Source organism: Camelus bactrianus, chromosome 12 (genome assembly GCF_048773025.1).
Source record: "Camelus bactrianus isolate YW-2024 breed Bactrian camel chromosome 12, ASM4877302v1, whole genome shotgun sequence".
NCBI classification, from domain to species: Eukaryota; Metazoa; Chordata; class Mammalia; order Artiodactyla; family Camelidae; genus Camelus; species Camelus bactrianus.
Genome location: NC_133550.1, coordinates 31,903,389 through 31,920,034, shown reverse-complemented (window position 1 = coordinate 31,920,034; position 16,646 = coordinate 31,903,389). Strand labels below are relative to the sequence as shown.

General features: G+C 32.6%; 1 protein-coding gene across 3 annotated transcripts in view; it reads left to right on the top strand.

Annotated features, from left to right (window-relative positions):
- WASHC4 (WASH complex subunit 4) overlaps positions 1 to 16,646 on the top strand; it is a 63,798-nt gene that overhangs the window by 31,187 nt on the left and 15,965 nt on the right. For all 3 annotated transcript variants that reach the window (XM_045507024.2, XM_010970458.2, XM_045507025.2), the window contains 10 exons: positions 1,104 to 1,178; positions 1,674 to 1,778; positions 3,769 to 3,903; positions 6,037 to 6,145; positions 9,568 to 9,634; positions 10,118 to 10,204; positions 11,958 to 12,105; positions 14,300 to 14,396; positions 15,010 to 15,206; positions 15,528 to 15,627. In XM_045507024.2, coding sequence (XP_045362980.1) covers positions 1,104 to 1,178; positions 1,674 to 1,778; positions 3,769 to 3,903; positions 6,037 to 6,145; positions 9,568 to 9,634; positions 10,118 to 10,204; positions 11,958 to 12,105; positions 14,300 to 14,396; positions 15,010 to 15,206; positions 15,528 to 15,627 — 1,120 coding nt within the window. The remainder of the gene's footprint in view (positions 1 to 1,103; positions 1,179 to 1,673; positions 1,779 to 3,768; positions 3,904 to 6,036; positions 6,146 to 9,567; positions 9,635 to 10,117; positions 10,205 to 11,957; positions 12,106 to 14,299; positions 14,397 to 15,009; positions 15,207 to 15,527; positions 15,628 to 16,646) is intronic.

Sequence of the window (16,646 nt, the reverse complement as noted above, 5' to 3'; positions counted from 1 at the left end):
TTTAGTGTTGCTAATTCAGTAAGCTTATTTACAAGATGGCAGTGTCTTGTGAGTGCAGAAGTTTATGTTTTCAATTAATTTGCATGTCATTCTTTCTAAGATAATCCAGGTAATATTTACCAAAAAAGGTTTATTCACTTCAAAAATTTTAAGAATCATAATTTTTCCTTCACTGTATTGCATATACAGGGACCATTTCCGGGATCAGTTTGTATATCCTTTCATTCATTTATTTATAAATTTAATATTTACTGTGAAAACATGCTAGGCACTGAACTAGGTATAGGGATAGAAAAATAAACAGAAACAGTCTGGGCTCACGCACATATAGCCTAGTGGGAGAAAAAAATGAGTAAATTTTTAGATTAAAACATGAGAAGATCTGTAATAAAAACTTAAAGGGGTATTGTGATTCTAGTTTGAGCACCAATTAGGAAAGCTGTGGGACAATTTACACGATACCATTAAGTATTACAGTAATAACTGAAGAATGAAGGATTCTTATTAGGTATCTTGTACATTAAAGGTGGTCTAGTACAATTAAAAGAAGCATAAGGATTTGGAATTAGATTTTCTAAAATCCCTGGGTTCTGCTTTTTCTTAGCTATTTGACCTTGGAGAACTCCCTTAGCTTCATTTTCTTCAGCTATGGAATTTAGAATAATACCTCATTTTTGAGGATTACATGTAAAGAACCTTGCACTGTGCCCGAAAAGTATGTATTTTATAAATATCACCACATATTCTTGCAACCTTTTAAAATCTGGCCATTAGTTTACTTTGTAAAAAATACAGAAAAGCTCCTTGGGAAGACAAATCATCTCAAGAGTAGTGCGGAAATGATTGTGAGTCATGGATTTTCAAAATTTAACTGTTCCTGTCTACACAAAAGGGATAAGATAACAAGCAGCTAGATGTCCCCAGACAGATAATCCTGATTGTACATGTCAGAAGGCTCTTTCAACCTTTGGTTGTACTCTTTGTACAGTTGTTCTTTAAGAAATGTTTAAAATATTGGAAGGCTTAGTGTAAGTGGTAAGTCACTATATTGATGCAAGTCTGATTATTTTAAATTAATAGTAACTGTGTGGATTGTTTTATAGGGCCTGGATGTCTTGGAAATTATGAGAAACATTCATATATTTGTGTCTCGATACCTCTATAATCTCAACAATCAAGTGAGTGAGTTTTAGAAAAAAAATTTTCTTTTAAGACACAATCTTTTTGTTTGGGAATCATTTAAAACTTACAAAAAGTAGCAAAAAAATGAAATAGCACAAGACACCCTTGTACTCAGATTGTGTTCTCTCTCTCTTCTCTCTTTCCTTGCTCACTTTTTGCTGAACCATGAGGGTAACACACATCATGTGCTTTATCTGTATCCCATTTCCTAACGATAGGAATGTTCTTTTTTTTTTTTTTTTAAGAAAAAAATGTGTAACTGTGGATGGATAAATAGTAGGAAGGCTGAGGGGCAAAGAATTGATTGTAAATAGTGAAAATTAGTGAAATACAGAAAACAAAAAATAATTGGAGGTCATCTTGTTTCTTTGCTTTGACTGTGTTATCTTCTCAAATGACTTTCCAATTAAATTATCTTTAATGAAATAGATTCTAAAATTCTTGGGCTAACTGACCAAAGTTTACTTTGGATTGTGTTTGTTTCATTACAGATTTTTATTGAACGAACAAGCAATAACAAACATTTGAACACTATTAATATTCGGCACATAGCTAATTCAATTCGAACACATGGCACGGGAATCATGAATACAACAGTAAGAATCTTTGCAGGAGGGTTGGGTGGGTAATAGACCCCTGTTTAATTTGGTAGTTTGAAAAATAGTTTTTTCATCAAATATTCTGGTTTTTCATCAAATATGTTTCATCAAACATCATTACCTGTTTATATTATACCTGAATTTCCGTTTTTCTGGTTGGTATAATTAAAATGTCTGGCACTGAAATTGTGTTAAGTGTAATGGAAGCTCTGTGATTCAGAAGGCAGTTTAGAATGTCTTACTGTCTGAGGATCATCATAAATGACATTGGAGATTTGAGGACATCAGCATAAATATATATTGATGTGGGTTGTCTGATACTCTCTGCAAGTTCCTTTTGAAAGTGAATTGTTGATAGCAGTTTATTTAACATCAGTCGTGCTCTTTTTGGGGGAGTAGCTTACTAATTATTCAGTTACTTGAGAGAATCATTTGAGTTTGTATGCTATTTTTTCCTTTGGTGGAAAAAGATAAATCTTTAAGTTTACTTGGTTTTCAGGCCACAGTTTCTCCTTGAGGAAAGAAGAATGTGAATGTTTAGATAGTAAAATGTTATTAAGCATATTTGGGAGTAAGGGTATATGCAGAAATTACATAACTGGAAAGTTACTTAAGGACCATTTTAGTATGGTGTGGGAACCATTAAAGTATTTGAGCTGATAAGTAATGTGATTGGAACTCTGTTAGTGGTAACCAATAGAGAAATGAGACAGGTTTTTAATTTACAGTAAGAAGTCATCCATGTGGAGATGTCTGAACCTTTCAGAATAAACTCTGATCCTTTAAGGATAAACTCTTCTTCGACCTCATATATCAAACACTCTTTCATGTAACCCATACAATTATGCTTGTATTTTACATGTCTCAGGCAGTGTGCTGGGCACTAGGATGAGAAAAACAGACATTTCCTGCTCTCACAGTAATTGTATTCTGGCAGGAGATACGGTTGTTAACCAGTTAACCACACTAATGAATCTAAATTTTGATGTCAGATATTGACGAAGTAAACATAGAAGAAATGATATCAGGCTGGCAGAGCTGCCTACTCTTAAGAATGGGAGGAAAAAAGACTACTTCTCAGACTACTGCTACTAAGGAGGTCAAGAAAAAGCAATGTTTAAACCTCAAGAAAAATTCTGAGAAAGCACTCATTTTTATAACTGAGTAATAGAGTGTTCAAAAGGGCATATGTGTGCCAAAATAATTAGTAATATTTGAGGGTGGTGGGGATGGAGATTAGTACAAGATTAGTGCAATTCTGTAGGTCAGAATTAATCTGATGTTGTTTTGACTTTAATCTCAGCTCAAATCCTACTTTTTCACGCTTTTTTTGAGTCTAGGTAAGGACCTTTTAATTCATTCTCAAAGCACCCACACTTCTCATTTTAGAAATTATTGCAGTTGAGTTTTAATAGTTTATTTAATGTATACTTGTTTTAAAATATCTATCACTGCTGCTGGAGTATACACTTAATGGTGACAAAGACCATGTTTATCATGAGAGCAGGCACACTGCCTTGTGCATAATAGGTGCTCAAAATATTAATGGCTAGATAACTGAATATTTACTGTCTTCCTTCAGGAAAGTTCAAAGAGCACCATGTTTCTTACTTTAGTATCATTTTAGATGTGTAGATTAGTAATAAATAATCTTATAGCTGGAGGAACATAGAAACTTCTGACTGGTTTATGACTGAAAAACTAGGGTGTTGAATCTGGTTTATGATTCTCACTATGGCTCTTGGTCTTATTGTGAGAATACTTTCCATGTTTTAATTTCTTTTTTCCTTTTGTGTCATAAAAATATGTAAGGAGAGTTTATAGAAAAGTTTTGTAAACTTAGGCAATAAAAAAACTTCATTTATTTAAATATTTCAGGTCCATTGTGAATTAGACTTTATAAATAGATTATTTCATTCAGTAAACATTGATTTGAAATAAATTTTTATATTAATTTTTTCCATTTTTTCAAATTTTAACTTTACAGGTTAATTTCACCTACCAGTTTTTGAAAAAGAAGTTTTATATATTTAGCCAATTTATGTATGATGAACATATCAAATCCAGATTGATTAAAGATATTCGGTTTTTCAGGGAAACCAAGGACCAAAATGATCATAAGGTATTTTTGCCTATTATTTTTAAGGTAGTTTGATTCAACTATTGAATATATAAGCGTACTTCATGTTAATGAGCTTTGCTTTATTATGCTTCACAGAAACTTCATTTTTCACAAATTGAAGGTTTGTGGCAAAGCTGTGTTGCCAGATGATGGTTAGCAGTTTTTAGCAATAAGGTTTTTTTTTTAATTGAACAGTCAGTTACAGTGTGTCAGTATCTGATGAACAGCACAATGTCCCAGTCATGCATATACATACATATGTTCATTTTCATATTTGCAATAAAGTATTTTTAAATTAAGGCATGTACCTTTTTTTTTTTAAACACATAGTGGTATTATTGCATACTTAATAGGCTCCAGTACAGTGTAAACATAACTTTTACATGCACTGGAAAACCAAAAAAATTCATGAGAATCACTTTATTGCAATATTTGGTTTATAACAGTGGTCTTGAACCAGACCTGCGTATCTCCAAGGTTTGCCTGTATAGCAAAGATTTATGCTAAAATTCATTATGAGTTACTCTGCTGGGTTTTTTTGTTTTCTTTATTATCTATCATGTAATGTCTCCTTGACCTGGCCTCCAGTTTTCTATATTTTCCCTTGCAGTTTCTTACTCTTTGCATTCTCTATAAGCTATAATGTAAGGAAAAATTAACAGTTAACACCAGTGTAGCCAGGTGTTACTTTTATTTTAAAATAATACAAAGGCAAATCATTCTCATTTTAAAATGTTTAAACAACATCGAGTACATAAACTGAATGTCCTCCCTCATTTCTCTTTCCTTCCAATTCCGTTTTCTGGAGGCAGCTGCTATTTAACAGTGTCACGTGATGCCTTCCAGGTATCTGTGTGATAAACATATATTTATACAATACAAATACTGCTTTTTTCTTAACAAGAATGGACTAAGACTGTATATACTATTATGCACTGTGCTTATCACATGTCAGTACATATAGGTCTACCTCATTCTTTTTAAGGGTTGATAGTAAAGATGTGTGTTGTAACTCTTTTAAGTTTATCCTACTGATGGCTATTTACGGTTTTCTGATTTTTCTGTTACAAACAGTGCCACACGTAACATCCTTACACATTTATCTCTGTGTGTTTGGAGACTGTTTTTGAAAGAGATTCCTTGAAGAAGAAAAGAGCAAAGAATATGAAATTCTGATACATTTTGCCAGGCACTCTAAAAATACTGCACCAGTTGACATTCCCATCTGTCATTTATAAGAATGCCGTTTTCCATTCACCCTCTGGGCTAAGTTTTCCCAGAGTGAAATGAAGAATTTTAAGTAGTAGCAGTCAGAGTCACATAGCCTTGTGGATTGAGAAGCAACAGACTGAAATGGTCTTATGTTTGATTTGCCACATCCAGAACTATTTTAATTACTCCTCTTAAGCATCACTTAGTTCCAGCCCTCTTATATACTGGTCATTAGTTCTTTTCAGTGTCAGAGCAGCAAAATATTACTTTCTAGTGAAATACTATTAAAATTTTAGTGATCAGTATAAAATTAATGCTAACACTCACTTTTATTGGAATGGAAATTACTAGTATTCAGAGAAATAATAATGCTATAATTGTGTAAGAATAGTTCCCATTTGTTATTAATATAAAATGAGTAATTTCTAAATCATTTGATCAGCTAAGACCTGAAAAATCTTTTTTTTTTATTGGTGATGGCAACTAGAAATTTTAGCTGAGCTGGATGTGTGTTATATGAGAAGGAGTGTGTTTATATAAGTCCCTAATAACTTTTCAACCCACAGAAACTTCGTCACACATCTCTAGCAAATGTTTCTAGGAGGAATTGGTTTCTTTTATCTACCTGATAGAGTAGTTGGGTGTTGAGAGACTACTAATGGTGGTGGGAAACCTAAGTTTGGTAGTATTAACAATTATTGCCCTTAGCTAATACCAAAAAATTTTAATTTATATTGACCTTGAATATTGGTAGTTTTTGTGCTATAAGTTTTTTGTCCTTAGACTTGAGTGATTTTTTTTTTAAAGCACAATGGAAATACAAATTAGAAAAGAAAATGGTATTGGCATGGTTTATTTGGTAGGCATTTTATGTTTTAGGGGTCTTTATTATTAATGATAGTCTTCAAATTATCTCTGTAGTACCCTTTTGAAAGAGCAGAAAAATTCAATCGAGGCATCAGAAAACTTGGAATAACCCCAGAGGGACAAAGCTACCTCGACCAATTCAGGCAACTCATCAGCCAAATTGGTAAGTTATGTAAAAGTGTTGGGAAATAAAGTACAAATCCCAAGAATCTGTCTCGTATACTAAGTATCTCATACAAATAAACTTAATATGTGTCTTGAGTTCAGCTTTATTCCACTAGTAATTTCCTTTTCTTATATAAAGTTTTTCAAGTATGATTAGACTGTTGGTACAGAAATAACTGATAGATTGTGGATTAATTTAAATAAATAAAATACTTACAAACAGAGTAAATATTTATTCTGAGTAAATAAAACCTCTTAAGTTAAATTAAAAATCTATTAACTAACTCATCTCAAAGGCCATACTCATAGTATATTGTCAACTGGTACCTATTTGTTGGGTACTTACTCTGTTCAAGGCACTGTTTTAGACTTTAAAATGAGGTTCCCTCAAGTTAAACCTGAATACAAAGGTGTAAAATGTTTGTATGAAAAGTCAATTAACAATTTTTCTATGCTACATCATTTCACGTTTATGTTAATTTCTTGAGTTGTCCTTCTGCCTTACAAGTAGAACTTGTCTTCTGAAATGTGTAACGTATTTAAAAGCAAGAACTGCATTTAAAAGTAATCCTAGTTTTAAAAAAGTTATACTTACTTGGGCTTTTCACATACATTATCTCTGTTAATGTCCTCATAATACCTCTTGAGATAGGCATGTAATCACCTTTTTAAAGATGAATAAACAGGAACTCATAGAAGTAAGTGGTGTGCTGGGACTTAAACCAGGGCTTTTTGGCTGCACATTCGAAGGTGTTTTATATTCTTCACAGTTGCAGACATTAAGCAGTTAGCAAATTCTTACTAACTGGGTAAAATGATGCCTCCTGAGATTTATGCATTCATTTGAGATTTATGCATTCATTTATCAAACATTTGTAAAGCATCTGTACACCAAATATTTTTCTAGATGCTGAGAATCCAGATAGCCTTTGTTCTCAAGGGGCTTTAAAGTTACTAGTGGAAAAGGTATTATAAGCATTTAATTAGGGAGTAAAGTTTCTGAACACTAGCTTATGTTTTATAAATTAATTGGTTTATGTATTAGACCTTCCTATTTTGTATCAGTACAAGAACTTAGAGAATTTTACTTTTGTAAATTTTTAATTTTAACCAATTTAATAATGAGGCATTGTCATATAAGTACTGTTTTATTCATAGTGATGCTTGATGTCATATTGGATTGTAAACTTCTGGAGCAGAAGTTTTTAACCCTTTCTGAGAATCTGATGAAAACTCTGGATTGATTTTTCCCAGAACAATGCCCAAATGCACATACACATACAGTGTTGCATATAATAGACTGAAGTTCAGGTGCTCAAAGTTATGGACCCAAGTCCATGGGCCTCAAATTAAGAACTGTTGTTGTTAGAACTTCATTTAATTTACATACTAATATCAGTTTTTTCCTCATGTGAATATTGCCTGTAGTGGTATTTATTCCATGTTTTTTTATTTTTTAAAAGTATAATTTTGCACTGTGAATCATTAAATCATGAGCTTAGTATGCTAGTCATTTTTTCTCTAATGGACATCAAAATACACATTTTCCTCCACTACACAAAATCTAATGTCACGTCTGTTGTCACTAGCATGTATTCTGCAGTTTGCAAATATTATCCTTTCACTTTGTTCCAGCATTTTACTCTTTATTCTCTTCTTAGAAAATATAAATTCTTTACCTCTTCCTTTGAAAATTTGTAATGTGCTTTTGAGTCTGTTAAATCTCTTGAGAAAAGGAAAAGGAGTAAGGACTCTCAGAGCTGGGAGCAAAATGAGAAGTCCTTTTGTCTAATAACCTGCCTGCTGAAGTTAATAACAACCATGATTAACATTTATTGAGCATTTGCTGTGTGTCAAAGCTATTCTGAATGCTTTATGTGCTCTAACTCATATAAAGCTCACAATGCTATGAAGTAAGTATTTTTTCCATTCATTCATTCCACGGATACTTATTGAGGACAACAAATGTTTCTGGGTGGCGGTGATATATATGACAGTAAACAAAGTCTTTTGCCCCTGGAGAGCTTAATTTAACAGATTAGGAGACTATGGCACAAAGTTTATAACTTGACCTAGGTTTTATAGCTAAAAAGTTGAGAGTCCAGGTTTGAAACCCAAGCAGTCTGGCTCTTAACTGCTACTCTGTATTTGCTTCTCACTAGCACATTTTGATCGGCTAGATACTGGTTTGACAGTTTGGAGGAAAACAGTCAAACTAGATACTTGAATTTTCTAAGATGCATATTGAAGAAACATTTTAACATCATCTCTCATATTGAGATAAGCCTTAAAATAGTTTCAGTGACACCTTACTTGAGGGTTTTTAAAGACATCAGATGAAATAATGTATGTAAAGCATATATTACTGTAATGTACAATTGTGAAATGTATTAACTACTTCTTAACTTTTTGTTTTTTCTCCCAAGTAATTTCAATTCAATTGAGCAGAAAATGTTGGCTCTAGGCATGGAGCAGTGAAGAAAACAAAAGCTGTATCACAGATCTTGCAGTCTAGTGAGGGGAGATACAAGCAAAAAGAAATATATCAGGGTTAGGTGCTGGGGAAGGCAACGGGGCTGGGCAGTGCTGTTCAGTGATGTTCAGAGAAAGCTCTAAGGAAGTGACATTCGAGCAGGAACGTAAATAACATGAAGGAATAAGCCATATGCATGCACATCTAGGGAAAGAGTATACCAGACAGAGGCGACAGTAAATGTAAAAGCCTCGAGTCTGCCTAGCATTTTTGGGAAATAGGGTCTGGAATGGAGTTAGTGAGGGCCTGAATGGTTAGGGCATGATATCAGGACAATAGCAAGCGGCAAGATCATATAAGGCTATGTTGACCATGTTAGGAATTTGGGTTTTATTCTGAGATGGGGTTGAGGATCTTGAGTTTGAGTTGGACATATTAAATTAAAAATTATTCGTAGACGTGTAGGTGTAGTCACTGGATTAAAAAGCCTAAAGAAGTAGTCCATGCTGGAGATACTAGTTTGGGAGGCATTAAATAAGGATTTCTTGACACCACTTCCAGTTTTGTGTGTGTTTATGTGTGTGAGTGAGAGAGACACACACATACACAGACACATACTTAATGTGAGAGTAAAGAAATTATTGATATAGTAATTTTTAAATTTTGATTTTTTAAAATTTCCACCATTTAATGAATTAGTTTATCAAAGGAGTTATTTTTTTAAATATTTATTATAGATATATAAATATGTACATTTATATTTTAAGCACACAAATAATGTAAGTTACTTTTATAGAGCAAAAACTAAAGTAAAATACAGGAGAATCTTTTGGTATTTAGGAGTGGGAACCTTTTAATTAACTGCTATATATAACTGTAGTCCTGATTATTAGAACTTAGAGTTATTCGTATAAATATCTTATATTTTTGTGTGTGTGGTTTTTAAGGTAATGCTATGGGCTATGTACGAATGATAAGATCTGGTGGCCTTCATTGTAGCAGCAATGCCATTAGGTATGGATGCAAATATATTTTTACCTTGTTTATGCTATTTAGAAATTTTGTATTTAAATCTATCTTTATTGTAAGTCATATTATAGATAAGGGTTTTTTTTTTCTTGTTTATATATGTTGAGATCAAATATGGAAGAAAACCATTAATTCTACTAGTTAAATTTTTTTCTCAAATTTTAATAAGACTATAGCAGACCTTTGAAAATCTTTATTTCTCTTAAAGTTATAGTTATTTTACTTTTATCAATACAGTTTCTGAATGGTTCTATAGATTACATGATTTTAAGGATTATAATTTGATTATTCATGTATCTAAAATTCAATTTTAGAACTAAAGAGGTGATATTAATAGTGTAATGGAAATGCAAAGTTCTTTCCAAATATGTAGTGGAAAAATTTAGTTTTACAGTACTGCTTTCATATCTGTGTCAATTGCACATGTTTAACTTGCCTTAATAAATTCCTTCCCAAATTCTTACGTAGATTTGTACCTGATCTTGAAGATATTGTAAATTTTGAAGAACTAGTAAAAGAAGAAGGTCTTGCAGAAGAAACAGTAAAAGCAGCAAGGTAATCTAATTTTGGAATAATTAAATTTGGAGCTTTAAAAAGTGTATGTTCATTTAAACATTAAAGAGATGTGGATCTTGAGCACTTAATATATGGCTAGTCCAAATGTGCTAAAAGTGTAAAGGTCATAACTAATTTTAAGGATTTAGTGTTTAAAAAAAAAGCCAAATATCTTATTAATAAAATTCATCTTACCTATTTCTTTTTACTTTTAAAAAATATTTCTATTTGCCATCATGGTTCCAGAATATTAGCTCTTCCTTTCCTAACCTTTAGAGCAGCAGTGTCCGGTACAGTAGTCATTACGATGTGTAGCTGTTGAACACTTGAAATAAGGCTAATTGAACTAGGAAATTGAATTGAAAGTTTTATTTCATTTAAATTCAAATAGCTAATGACTATCTTATTTGACAGTACAGATCTACAGACTTGAGTATGTAGGGATTTTGAACACAATTTAAAAGTTAAGCAAGGCATGCAAAATTGTTAATAAAGTCTTTAGAAACCAAATTTTATTATTTGTAATTATAACAGTTATTGAGTCAGTCATGAAAGGGCACTCTTGGACAATTAGTGGGGACAATTTGAATGTTGAAAAGGATAATGGTAGAAATTGATTATAATACATTGAGTTAAAAAGGAAACCATGAATCATAGTGACAATAACAAAAGTTGGAAGAACAGATGGAGAGTTCTTTTTTATAGTGCTGGCCAGCTAGTAAGTACAGAAGAGATGAAAAAATTAGGGGAAAAAAATCACTATTGTGCAACCACCACTAATACTTGAAATCACAAAATCATCAATGGGTTCTCAAACATTTTTGGAGAAAGAGTATTCACCATGAAAAAATTATTTCTCAAATTGCTTATTAATCACAAAGGGAAAAACCATCTTCACAATGGAAAGACTGATGTATTCCATCTTAACCCAGTGATCAAACTTAGTATCTCCAGTAACAGGGCACACTGACATTATAAGGCCCCTGATGCAGTGTATTTTTAAGTACATATGTTGCATTCTCACCAGAAATGTTCACTCATCAAGCAAAGGGAAGTTCTTGGCAAGTGAAGTCGAGGAGTTACGAGGTTATGATAATGACTTGATTATCTAAATGCATATTGAGGTCTTCCAGAATGATGGAGGAGAACTGGAACAAGCATCACAGTGCAAGATAAATAAATATTAGAGCAGTGGTTAAAACGGTTAGGAGATGCTTGCTTTCAGGAGCAGGTAGTTGGACATACTTGGGTCATGTGAGTCTCAAAGGAGAGATTTCTACCATCTAATGGTGGGGGAATGATAATTTGAACATGGTAATAGCTATACATGAAGGATGTACTAGAAAAAGCAGCTAATGTTTCTGAAGGCTGAGTGGGTAGCTAAGTTCTTGAAAAAGAGAGGTTTCACTTGAGGTAAGGAGACATAGAAGAAATATTAGTAAAGAGATTTAAGATGAAAAGGAGTTTATTTACAGTGAAATGGAATTCTACAGGGCTCACTGTGAGGAGAAGTACAAAACTCTATTTCAAGAGGCCCTACACATTCTATTTTGGGGACTACGTTAATTAAACAGTATTGATTAGCTTCTGTCTGTAAGAAAATAAGTTCATTCTGAACTCCAAGGAAGTTTACTTAGAGATCTTGTACAGTATTTGTATTTTTGAGTGCTCTCATCTAAACTAATGAGAGATGGATTTAAAAAAACACATCTTTTGAGAAAGGAACAAAGTAAATAATTTTTTTGCATTTTAGGCATTTGGATTCAGTCCTCAGTGATCACACACGAAATTCTGCTGAAGGCACAGAGTATTTCAAAATGCTTGTAGATGTTTTTGCTCCAGAATTTCGAAGGCCAAAGAATATACATCTCCGAAATTTCTATATCATTGTTCCCCCTCTGGTGAGTATTTTTATTATCCAAAATGAAACTTTTAAAAAAGTATTAATAAATGGATCCAGTTTTTTTGCAGCAGGAAATGCACACAGACTATATTCTTGAATTTCTGGTTGATCTCAGTGAGTGTGGCCTAGAATTTTTACTTACTAGCTATGCAGAATGAGACTTACTTACAGTTAAGATAGAGTCTTATTTGTTAATAATAACTGCCAGAGAAATCCTAATGTGATTTAAGTTACTTGGTTGTACACCATTTTATATATATACCATATAATCTTTGGGCTGAATTATACCATATACTCATTTAAAGTGATTAATGTAGACTGCTACAGGATGAAATATTTCTTAAACGCATACTATTTGAGGGCAATGTCTCTCTGTTTAGTGGTAAATATTTAACATCTAAACTAAATTTTTAGTGCTTCCTCATAGTATATAGTGTGTTCTGCTCTAATTCTATAGTGGACATCTTAAAAATAGTTCAAGTTAACCAAAATTGTATTATAAAAATAATTGTTAAAGTGGGGAAAATGGGAGGTAAGATATTAGAGAGGTGTACTAGCAATAAGTTATTTTTCTCTAAAGTTTTCTGTAACAAAGCTCTTTTTAAAAAAAATTTGTAAATGGATAACTCTAAAGTCTAAATATCACTGAGCAGATGTGGCTTTTGATTACGTCAGCTTTGATTAAGAGTAATAACTTTTCATGTTGCTACCTGAATTAACATATATATTCTAACATTTTGTAACCATTTCCCATTGAAAGTAGTAACCATGGTCTATGGACAGCTTTTTTCTTCATGTATTTTCCTTTCTGCTGTTTTTTTTTACATTTATTATTAATGCTCTGTCATAATAATTGTTTTAACTATGATGTAGCAGAAATGTCCATATGTAGCTAATAGGCATTATCTTTTTGTCTTCAGATAGTGTCAGACTAGAGGCCAGTCTACCTTAGTTACTTTGATAATAGTGTGGTTAACTCATAGTGAGTTCTCACCACAAATTTTTAATTTGAAGCCATAGTAAACAGCAACGGGGAACTGTTTGTGAGTTTGAGGAGGAGTGTTTTGCTGGTCAGCTGTCAGAATTCAGTTAGTGATAGAGAAGACATGATGGATTAAACACTGCAAAGAATCATAGGACACTATCTTGTCCTTGAGTTTATAGTCTAATTCCAGAAAAAAAAACCAAACCATTAATGAGATATCTAAAAAAGATTTAGGTAACAGTTGACAAAGATTTTACAAAATGTGATTAATTGCCAAGTAAGTTTTACAGGCAAAAAAAGAAACTTGATAATCTTGTTTCCAATGTAGGCTATTATAGTACTTACCACACTGTCCCATAATTATTTCTAAACAGGTCTCTATCCCTGTGCTGTGCTATCCTTTTGTAGCTCAAAGTGGCTCCCAGTTCCTCGATTTTGCTAGCCACATTGCAAGTGCATAGTGGCCATATGTGGCTAGTGGCTTACGTATTGGACAGCATAGACGTACAGCATTCCTGTTGTTGCTGGGAGTGCTGCTCTATAGAGTGCGAACTCTTTGATTGTATTCATTTTTTATTATAATAATTTAATAATGCCTGGTATATAGTGAGTTTCAGTAAATCTTTATTGAATAAATGATCTGATTAGATAAGGTATTTTGGAGGAGCTAAATTTTTAGGGAAGTGCTTTTTGGGGGGGGAGTTTGTCCAAATGACTCCTAAGCCTTTTAAACCAAGAATACAATAAGAAATACTATTTTAAAATGAATTAGGTGGGCAGAAGTAAGGACTGCCATGCTTAAGAGCACTTAAGCTTTGATGTAAATCAGGCCTACTTTTCTGACTCCAATTTTGATTTAGAGTGTGACTTCAGGCAAGTTACTAAACCTCTCAAGTCTCAATGCCTTCATCTGTAAAATGTGCTTAATATTTTAGAATAAACTATGTATAAAGCACTGTGCTTGGATTAAATGGTATTGAGGGAGTGCTCATATTTAAAGGAGTTGGAAAGAAGAGCCATTAAGAGATTCTTACACATATCATGACCTCACCAAGAAGCTATTTATATGAGGCAGATGTTTCAAATCTCAAGGACAGGAACTTAGAAGAGATCCCATTTATAATTTTTCAAATGTCTGTTCAGAACTAAATTCAGAAGATTTTTTTTTGCACAGTTTTTTTTTTAATATATTGTTGTGTCTTTTTAGACCCTCAACTTTGTAGAACATTCCATTAGTTGCAAGGAGAAACTGAATAAAAAAAATAAAATTGGAGCTGCCTTTACTGATGATGGCTTTGCCATGGGTAAGCTTAATGGAATCGTTTTCCCATGAATTTTATGTTCACTTACAATGGGTTTTTATAGAAATGTTTGCTTGAAAACAGATCTGTGTACTCTTAGTAGATTTGTTTTTCTCGAGTAGTGTTTACTGTTTATTTTTGCCTGGGTCATCTGATTGATAATACTTGTTTTCCATCATTTATACTATTGTTCTTGCTCCTTTGGTATTGCTATCACTTAGTCTAGTTGGACCTAATATTTAGGTTTTGTTTTGTTGTGGTTTTACGGTTTTAGCATCTTGTATTTGGTTTGCCTGGTTTCCTTGTAGCGTCCTCAGTAGTCAGTTTAGCCATGGAAGTTTTTCCACACCCTTATGGCCATATGTTATCTCCAGGTGATGAAATAATTTTTTTCTTCTTGATAGGCTGGCTTGTTTTTAGTTCTTTATATGTTCACATCTATTTTTTTTTAGGAGGAAATTAAGCCTTGTTGCTAAATTTATCATTCATTTGTGCTATAAAATGTAATTTGAAAGATTAATTCAAAGTGGTTAGCTTTATCTTAGGAGTTATTGGTGGAGTAGAATACAACTTCTGTACACATGTAATTTTGTTTTGGTTTTGCTAATGACTCTAGGTGTGGCTTACATTCTAAAGCTCTTGGATCAGTACCAGGAATTTGATTCACTTCATTGGTTCCAGTCTGTTAGAGAGAAATACCTGAAGGAGATAAGAGCAGTTGCTAAGCAACAGAACGTACAGTCAGCTAGTCAGGATGAAAAACTACTACAAACCATGAATCTCACTCAGAAGCGACTGGATGTTTATCTACAGGTAAAGGAGAGTAATAGTCAAATCTGCTTTGACTTTTTGATATCCATTACTTCTTGATCGCTGAAAAAACATAAATCATATGGAAACCCCCATTTTTAACAAGTGAGATGAATAGTGGTCATAGGAGTGTATTTTTAAGTGAATGGTATTTGGAAGCCATTTGACTATCTTAAAAATGGATGAATTACTTAGTTCAGTTTCTGTATTTATGATTTGCACTCACTAGAGTTTTTTTAGAAATAATGAGATTAAATACGAATTTTGATATTTTGCTAAAATAAGTATTTTCAGCTTTTATTTCTAATTTCTTAATTTACTTAGGAATTTGAATTGCTGTATTTCTCACTGAGCAGTGCAAGAATTTTCTTCAGAGCTGATAAAACTGCAGCTGAAGAAAACCAAGAAAAGAAAGAGAAGGAAGGTCAGTGAGTGGCTTAAATCTGCAAAGGTCAATAAATCTTTCTTTAATAATAGACCCTAATACTCCATTTTATCTAGTCAAAAATAATATAGATTTAGAAATGTCTTTTTATAAAAGTAAATCCTATGTGGATCATTTGTGAAACTGAGAAGAAATTTAACATAGTTTATGCATTTCATTCTGGGATAACTGTTTATTCAGTTCATCTTCTCTTAATTAAAAAAAAACAAACCAAGTTTTTTCTTTCACCCTTCAACTGTATCAGATGAGAAGGAACAAATTAGAGGGAGGAGAGTGTTGCTGAAGGCAGAGCTGCTGATGACTAGACATTGAATGTATGGGACAGGTGATTAAAGAGGCGTGAAAGAGTAGGGGCTGTTTTAGTGCCGCAGTAAATAGCGTCCTGCGCCCTCCATAGCCAAGTCTAGGGGACCAAGGAGCAGGGTAGCCGTAGTAACTGAGGTCACATCAGTGAGCTGCAGTCATTAAGGATGTTTCCTTTTTTCTATTACGGAAATTATGTAACTTAGGTTTCCTCTTTGCTTGGAAGCTCAGAACTAGGTACAGTAACATGACAGTTTTCATGTTCGCTCTTTTTCCTTTATTCTTACTTGTATTTCACAAATCAGAAATAAAAGATATTTCCTAAAACATGATCAATATTTTCATTAACCTTATTTTGTCAGTTAAATTTTTAAAAATATTTATATTTTACACTGAATAGAGTGATTAATTTGGGTAGACCACTTATATCCATTACCTTATTCCCTAATAATGTTGCATGAGTATTACTTATTAGGAACATATGCAGGCATTTTTGGAATCTAGATTGAATAAATAATTATATGCTTGAAAAATGATTTCATGCTGTTACCTGGAAGATACTCAATATTTATTAACTGAAAAAAATAGATACATATTATGTTAGGGTTCATTTAAAAGTAGTATGTAGGAAGTCATCTGGAAGAATGTGAATTACTATAATCTAAATTGTGAAGAAACTCAGTTATTGCTTAGGT